At 37.4% G+C, this 8,630-nt stretch overlaps 1 protein-coding gene across 1 annotated transcript; it reads right to left on the reverse strand.

Annotated features, from left to right (window-relative positions):
• Positions 1-20: 20 nt before the first annotated feature.
• On the reverse strand, positions 21-6,856 carry LOC307156875 (uncharacterized protein). The gene is made up of 7 exons (XM_079868575.1): positions 6,673-6,856; positions 5,963-6,159; positions 5,495-5,584; positions 5,301-5,396; positions 5,095-5,205; positions 4,855-5,008; positions 21-4,095 (listed from the first exon to the last, which is right to left on the reverse strand). Exons 1-7 carry the CDS (start codon positions 6,704-6,706, stop codon positions 2,411-2,413), a joined length of 2,367 nt encoding a protein of 788 aa, XP_079724701.1. The 5' UTR covers positions 6,707-6,856; the 3' UTR covers positions 21-2,410.
• Between the last annotated feature and the right edge of the window lie 1,774 nt (positions 6,857-8,630).

Below are 8,630 nucleotides of genomic sequence, written 5' to 3' on the forward strand. Positions count from 1 at the left end.
TTTAGAGGCATCAAACTACAAATGGAGAATGAGGAGAAGGTATTTTAACATTGAAAATGTACATATTTCACTTTTATTATGTCAAGTGTATATGCAAAACATTTTTTTACCAGGAAATGTACACTACCGTTCAAAAGTTTTGGGTCTTAACGATTCTTTTTGAAAAAACTGAATAGTCTCATTCAACAATGACACATTAAATTAGTCAAAAATGACAGTATAGACAATGATTTCTATTTTAAACAAATGCTGTTCTTTTGAATTTTCTACTCATCAGAGAATCCTGGGAAAAAATGATCCCAGTTTCCACAAAAATAGCAGCACAACTGTTTTCAACATTGATAATAATCAGCATATTAGAATGATTTCTAGAGGATCATGTGACAGTGAAGCTTTGTATCACAGGAATAAATTACATTGAAAAATATCTTCAAATAATAGAAAACAATTTTACATTTTAATATTTCACAATATTACACTTTTTAGAATATTTTTCGTGAAAGAAAATGCATCCTCATTTCAGACTTATTTAAAAACTTTGAACGCTAGTGCATGTTTGAGAAAAACACATTTTACTTGTTGGTGATAAACCTGACCACGCTACACTTGTGTCCCTGAATTACCTCTGGAGGGAGAGCAAGACTCAAATTCTCCTGTATATCTAAGCTTAGGAATATAAATCAGATCTGACAGAGGTATTTTCTGTCATGTGGACTGTGGAGGATGGATTAAGGACACACACAAACCTTTAATCGTCTGAAATCTAAGCAAGAACTTCCACTATCAAGCAACAGAAATACAGGACCTTATATGTTCAGGTTCTCTCTGAACTCTGCATTCATATGCATGTACATCTGAAAGACATTTGCCTAATGGTGCTGTTGTCATGTGGTCTCAGTTGATCACACGTTTTCACAGGGTAAAATCTAACACTGAAATGTAATTAGTCTCAGCTGCTTGGCAGCTTCAATAGTGTGGGACTGGGATGGCAGTCTTGGATTTGCATAGCAAGATGCGAACGGCATCCTGAAGCCACGGGTCTATTACTGAACAATTAATGGTAAGTAGTAACCGGAATTAGAAAAAAACAAGTCTGAATTTGTAACAAATAGCCCTTGTCTTATGTATTTTAGAACATAATGAAATAACTGGATGGAATTCTTCCTGGTGCAGACTGATTTCTCATCTGAATGCATAATCTTTCCAAAAAAGAAACTTCCAGAAAATGGATTTGTATTGTATATTTGTATCATAAAAAGAAACAAATTTGTGCTACATGAAAAAAGAACACTGAAAAGAATTTCCATTTTGTACAAAAGCATCTGCTTTTAAATTATATTTGCTAGATTTAACAAATTTTAATATATATATATATTATACAAATGTAAGTTACTGTTACACAGGATGATGATGCCAAAGGTCATTGCCTAAATCTCAATCTCCATTAAAGTGTGTACCCATTGTGTATTGGCATTAGCCAAATTAAAGGATTAAATGAAAATTCTGTGATAATTTACTCACCCTCATGTCGTTCCAAACCTGTTAAGATTTTCCTTCATCTTCAAAACACAAATGAAGATATTTTATTCAAATGAGATTTCTGTCCTTCTGTTGACAGCTACGCAACTACCGCTTTGACATTTCAAAAAGTTCAATAGTAAATAAAAGCCTAAATTAAATCTGTTCATCATATAAAGCAATCGAGTTTCTTCAGAAAATGTGGACTAATACGATGGATTCATATGGATTCGTTTTACGATTTATGAACTTTTTGTAGCGTTAAAGTTGTAGTTACACGGAATGTCAATGGAGGGACAGAAATATCTGATTTAATTAAAATATCTTCATTTGTCTTTTGAAGATGAACGACAGGTGAGTAATTGATGAGATTTTTTTTTGTTTTTTTTTGTTGAACTAACCATTAAGATCAGAGTCAGTAAAGGAAGTTTGTGAACAAATACACATTGCATTGCTCAATGATGGTGAAAGAGTGGACAGTGTTATTGTTACAGCTCTTCCAGACAATATTCTGGAGTGGGTTTATCCAATATGCTTCTAAACTGTCCAAGGTGGACAACCATTTAGAATTTTTTTTGTGTTTTTTTTTTTTTTTTTTTGTGAGTGTTTTAAATCCCACATTGATTCTGTTCTTAGGCGTTTTACTGTGCAATAAACAGATTATTTATTTGTTTGTTTGTTGAAATGACTTGACCAGCATGATTCAGACATCACAATGGCAATGATGCCAACTATGTAAAGTACGAATTTATAAAGTATTTCCATGTGCAGTTTCAAATATGGGTTGCATAAACAAGCATGGTTTGGAAAACAAAACATTACCTTTTTAAAGTAATGATCAGCTGATATGAAATTAACTAGTCATTTTAAATCTGCATATTCGCATGTTCAGTCAAGGGCTTTTGGGTTCTAGTTTTACACGGCCACGGGTTTGGTCGTAGTTTCTTCTGCGATTACCTCGCTCGCTCAGGTGAATTCTCTCATGCTTCTTCAGAGGCCCAGCGAACTTAAAGCTCCTCCCGCAATGAGAGCACTGCCACGGCCGCTCACCTGTGTGGCTGAGCATGTGGTTCTTCAGGTGAGACGAGTGCTTGTAAGTCTTTCCACATCTTTCACAGGTGAACGGCCGCTCGCCCGTGTGCACACGTTCATGTCTCTTCATGTTCCCGATCTGAGAGAAGGCTTTTCCACAAATCTTGCAACGGAACGGGCGTTCTCCGGTGTGTATGCGCAGGTGGCACCTTAGCATCTCAGGTCCAGCAAACGTCTTGTGACAAAGGGTGCACGGGATCTTGAGCCGGGGTCTCTCGTGGTTGCGCTGGTGCTTCTTCAAGTCGAACATGTAGACGAAGGACTTGCCGCAGATTGAACACAAGTACTGGCGCTCTCCTGCATGATAACCTTTGTGTCTTCGGAGGAGGCTGGCATAGATGAAACTCTTCCCGCATTGGTTACACTGATATGAGCGCTCCATGGAATGGTAACGGACGTGGATGGACAGCTTAAATGCCGTCGGGAAGCTCTTTTCGCAGTGAGGACACTGGTGCAGGTTCTCTGAGGTGTGGCATTCGCGGTGAATCTTCAAGTATGAGCCCTGGGAGAAGCTCTTTCCACAGATGGTACACTTGTATGGTTTTTCGCCAGTGTGCACACGGATGTGCTTGATGAGGTCCGCTTTTTTGCGGAAGGTCTTGACGCACTGGGAGCATTTGAAAGGTCTGGCAAGCGAGTGTGTTTTGATGTGATTGGTCAGGAAGCTGAGACACCTGAAACTTTTGCCACAGTCTGAACACTGGAACGGCCGCTCGCCAGTGTGTGTGCGCATGTGATTCCTCAGCAAGCACTCGAAACGGAACTCTTTGTGACACTCGGGACACGTGTGTCTTTTCTCTTCCTGCATTGTCTGGGACTCAGAAGGAGCGGCCGCTGTCTTTTTGGAGAGAGCGGCTCGAGGTGGACTGCTCTTTCTGTGAATGATGGACTTTACAGATGGTGGTCTTTCTATGACAGGAACGTAGATCGTCTCCTCCCTCACAATCTCAACAGGAGTTGGAGGCAAAACTGGTAGTGAGACGCCCTTTCCAGTTAATTCTGAGATCCACTGCTCTAAGCTGACTTGCCTCACACCAGACGTTTCCACCATCTCGGATTGTTCTAGGAACTGCAGTTGAGTCGTCTCCTCTCCCTCGTTCTCAAACTCTGACACCACCACGGCAGAGCCATCTGCGGTGAGGTAGATCTGCTGGACTTCACAGATGCCTGAGTCTTTCTCTTCACAAAGTGCCTCTTCTTGCTGTAAACCATCCTCTGCTTCTTCAGTGTCAGCTATCGCTGTGAACTCCTCGCTGTCAGCTAAAGGCTCAGCCTCTTCTGTGTAACTCTGAGACGGGCTCATTATGGCAATGGCCGCGTGATCAGATTCTGATTGGTTCTCTGTGCCTTCTGATTCAACGATAATTGTCTCTTGAGCAATGGAAGTGGGGGGTTCCTCGTCTTCAATGGTAAAGGCAGGCGAGACTGTTTCTTGTACGATTGGATGAGGCAAACAAACTACTTCAGCTGTAGAAGGGATGGACACTGTACAGACCAAAAGAAAAAAACTCCTTGTTAAAGCATCATTTGAATATTTTCTAATAATACCTAACTAATACAACTTTATTGTGTTTGTGGATATATCTCATAAAAACATGTTCAGGACACAATTAAAGTTAAAGGTGCAGTAAGCAATGTCTGAGAAATGCTGTTGAAAGTGGATCGGACCGAGCACCACAACACACTAGCCAATCAGCAGTAGGGGGCGAATACATTCACGATGGGAGGAGAAGAGAGAGAGCAAGAGGGAGATTTGAAGAAAGACTGTAGAAAGAGAGATGGTTGAGAGACATAAAATAGAAAAGTTCAGAGAAATATCACTGGAAAAAGACAGGTTATGCTTTATGACCCAATTTCATATTGGAAAAGCTTTTCAGAGCTGGAGAGACCTGAGCGGGACGCCAAGGTTGCATTGTTTCTACTTCATTTGTGAGTAACATTGGTTTTGCTATGTTTTACAGAACTAAGATATGCTGTTGTTGTAATGTTGGCTATAGTAACAGGACAGTTTTGAGTGTCATTGAAGCATTATTTTGCATTGCTTCAGCTATGATAAAGAGACATCCACTCTTAGATTGCGTGTTTGTGCATTTTGCAAATTGCAAATATCAACAGTGTTTCTCAGAAATCGCTTACTGCACCTTTAAAATAATAAAGTTTTATATCAATTAAATATCTCAGTGTTTAATTCAGTTATTCAATACATGCCAACAAATGTGGTACAGTAGCAACAGTAAAGCTCACTTTCAGTGATAACTCCCGGAGAGTGCTCATTGTTTTTTGCATGCAATCTTCTGGTTTTGAAGTGCTGGAGCACATCCTTAATCTCCACTGGATCTGAGAGTGGCTGCACAATCTCCTCCATCATCGAGAGGCCACCACAAAGCCGTGAGGCTGTCTGAGAAAGTCATCAGATTTCAGATCAGAGTTACCTTGAATTTAACAATGTATAATGCATTATGCAATCTTTGAATGAGGACACACCTCTTTAAGGTTGGGTACTGGCAGCAGATCTTCCACTCGAGATAGGAACTCCCATGCAAGGCTCTGTAATACGGCATCATATCCTGAACCATATTCTACAGGGAAGACATGCTGAAGACAGAGAAACAGAGGTGAAACATGGAAAAAACAATTTTCATGCATGATTTATACATTGTTTTCACAGAAAGATGAAGCAAAAGACTAACCTGGATGAAATTCTCTTTCTTTTCTGTGTCCTCTAAAATGCCGTGGACCATTCTAATGAATTTGTTATTGATGATTTGACTTTCCACATCTTTCCACTGCAACAAGTTGAAAGCAAAGAAACAAGACACTGATTTTTTTTGCAACAACTTGGTTAGTGCAATTACAAAAAAAAAAAAAAAAAAAAAACTATTACCTTATGTGTGAGATTTCGAAGAGAATCGAGATGTGCCTGAATGACCCACAGATCTGGCATTTTATCTTTCAGGCAAAGCTCCAAGATCACCTAAAAGAAAAAAATCCCACGTTACATGTGCTGTGTGTGTGTGTGTATATATATATATATATATATATATATATATATATATATGAAGAGTTCAGATGCAAAAGCCTCTAGTCGAAGTGCCATCTGAAATTTTCTTTTAGAATGATCATTTTTATCAAGCTTGTATATTTAAGTTCAATAATTTCACTTAAATGGCAATGCAAATTACCTATTAATTGTCATTTAAGTGAAATTACTTAACTTAAATATACAAGCTTTATGAAAATGATCATTCTAGAAGAAAATTTCAGATGGCACTTAGAGGCTTTTGCATCTGAACTCTTCCTATATATATATATATATATATATATATTTCGATTTTGCTCAAATAAGATTTACCTTTTTACGCAGGTGAAAGATAAGTTTATTAACCAGACTTCGACTCATGATGTCTGGAACGGTCTCTGTTACCAGCATCACAAATTGCTCCAGCTTCCCATACTGTGTCACATTACGACGTTGAATCACCTGCCATAGAAACGCTGACATCAGCCGAAGAGGCGGCACAACCAGACGCAGGGCAGAGAGAGGGAGAGCTTGAGGGAAAAAACAGGGGAATAAAGATGGTGCAGATAAATGTAAAGTGAGTTATATTATCAGTAGATAATATAAAAAGATCTTAATATTTCTGAAAAAAGTTGTTGTGATGCACTAAATTGAAATTCGAATGTATAAGTCGTATGTTTCAAAGAGTTATTGTTCTTAGGAAGAAGTTAACTTTAAACTTTACATTCACGCTGAAAACTATATATATATATAAGAATTAAACTTGACTAAAACAACTTAAATCTTATTTTAATGACTACATACAACTTGTAATTAATAATATAAATAGAACTATAATAAGAAAATGTATTTTAACTGTATAAATACAGTTTCAATAATTGCAAATAACAAATAAAAACTTTCATTTACCAGGCCCTTCTTAAAAAATATAAACAAGTGTGTTTTGAGTTGTGGTGTGTGAGTGAGTAACGTTAACTTTAATAGGATTGGTTGTGCTAGCTTCACTCTCTTAGCATTTAACTCACAAGCTAAAAAATACTCACCCGCCTCGCGACTCTCTACGTTAAGGATCTCCATTATTTAAAGTTAGAATAAATCTATATTTGTATTTTAGTCAACTCTCAACGCCTTATGTTACTGACTCAAACCATAATAGCGGTTAAACCCAACGGCGAACGATTGTCGTGAAGTTGACCGAAGCAACGAACAACAACGCGCGAGCGGGATACCGGAAGTAGCCGGAAGTCAGTCTTTATTCCGCGTGTTTTTTTGTGTTTGGACGTGCACGACACCACATCAGGTCTGGCGGATACAGTGTCCTACGTTGCCACCTGTTTAAAAAAAATGTGTCCATTTATATCTTTGCAAGTGATTAAAGGATACAAGGCATTTAGATGTTCCGTAAAGCCCAGCTTTGTCCAACAATGAATGAACTCAAGTGTAAGTACCATCAAACAGTGTAACAGCAAATGTACAAAAAACAAAAGGACATTGGGTGCATATTTCAGATTTACTGATAAAATAACTTGATAGCATTTCAAAGGAGTTGTAAGATACAGTACCTACAGTTATAATAAAACATTCATTAGAATTGATAAAGAGTCTCCAATCAACCACAATCTTGCATCTCTTCTCTCACATTTTCTGTTCCCTCACTTTTCGGAGAGCCCATCATTGCCTTTCACTGACAGATGTCTTTTCTGAGAAGCACCTCCATTCATAAACACATTAATTTGAGGAATAAACATAAATTCCTCCTTCTATGGAGTGATGTTATGGCGGAGAAGGCTGGTGCACTAGAAAAGGGGAGTCACGTTTCCTAAGCTTTTTCAAACGTCTGTTGAGCGAGATACTGCTCTATTAATATATTTTATAAATATGAATCATCATCATCATTAAGGGGGGATACTGAGTGTTTCCTCTGTGTGAATCTTTATGTGCACGCAAAAGGTCAAAGTCTGGCTGGTGTGTGACAAAGTGTGAAGGATAAACAAAAATATCAACTGTTGATTAATTTTAAAATATTTTTTTGTTTACATAATCAGTCCAAGCTATATATATTATTGAACTGTTAATTTGGTTCAGCAAGGTAAGTTGTTTGTCTAAACAAAATTGTTCTTAATTTTTTAAGAAAAAATAAATTTATTATGGAATGGATCATGTAATTTTGATATAAGCTCAAGAGAGGAGGTTTAGAATTTTGTGTTACTTGAGGATGTTTCATCAGTTTACCTGAGTAGTAAGGCCTGTTCATTTTGTATTTTGCAGTTTTATCTGGTTTGAATGAACTGGAGTACATGGACCACATCAGTAGAAAAAGTAAAGGTATGCAAATCTTCCTTCTTATGCTTGTGCTTAAATGCTTCAAATATGTTATTTAGACAAATATATAAATGATGCCTACATATCAATCATTATATTCTTAAAATAAAACAAATGGAATGAATTTTAATTCAATTAAACTGTATTGCATTTTTATGCATTGCATGTATAATTATTATGTTATAATGTAAATGTATTATAAATGTAAAATGAATTATGTATTATAAATTATTTTTTTGGGAGCAGATAGTGAGGGAAAAGCAGCCTACAAGTCAGCATACAAGGGAACTCTTTCAATGCTGTTTAAATGTTTTTGTTTTGTTTTTATCCCAGAGAATGTGCACATAGTCATAGGATAGCAAATTTAATATTCATGACAATAAATATATAAAATGTGTCCTTGAATATACACAAACACACATACTTTAGCATGCACGAGTAGTCCTGAATATCTATAAGATTTAATCTAAAACTAATCAATATCAGTGTTGTAAAGACATTAGATTATTAAAGGCCTATTAAGGCCACACATCAATCAGAACAGACATTTATGATCCTGAGCGGGGGCTCCTGCACCAGCAGAAGGAGATCAGGGTGGTGTGGGTTAACAGCATCATAGCCATATAATCACCAACCCCCCCTCCCCCCACATATTGTCAGAGACGCAGTACAGGCAGAC

The sequence above is a fragment of the Squalius cephalus genome (assembly GCF_949319135.1).
Source record: "Squalius cephalus genome assembly, chromosome: 4".
NCBI classification, from domain to species: domain Eukaryota; kingdom Metazoa; phylum Chordata; class Actinopteri; order Cypriniformes; family Leuciscidae; genus Squalius; species Squalius cephalus.

Coding starts and splice junctions, on each gene's coding strand:
- LOC307156875 (XM_079868575.1), bottom strand. CDS start 6,706: ATGGAGATCCTTAACGTAGAGAGTCGCGAGGCGG. Junction 5,397..5,494: donor TTCGAAATCTCACACATAAG/GTAATAGTTTTT, acceptor AACTTGTTGCAG/TGGAAAGATGTGGAAAGTCA. Junction 5,206..5,300: donor AGAAAGAGAATTTCATCCAG/GTTAGTCTTTTG, acceptor CTCTGTCTTCAG/CATGTCTTCCCTGTAGAATA.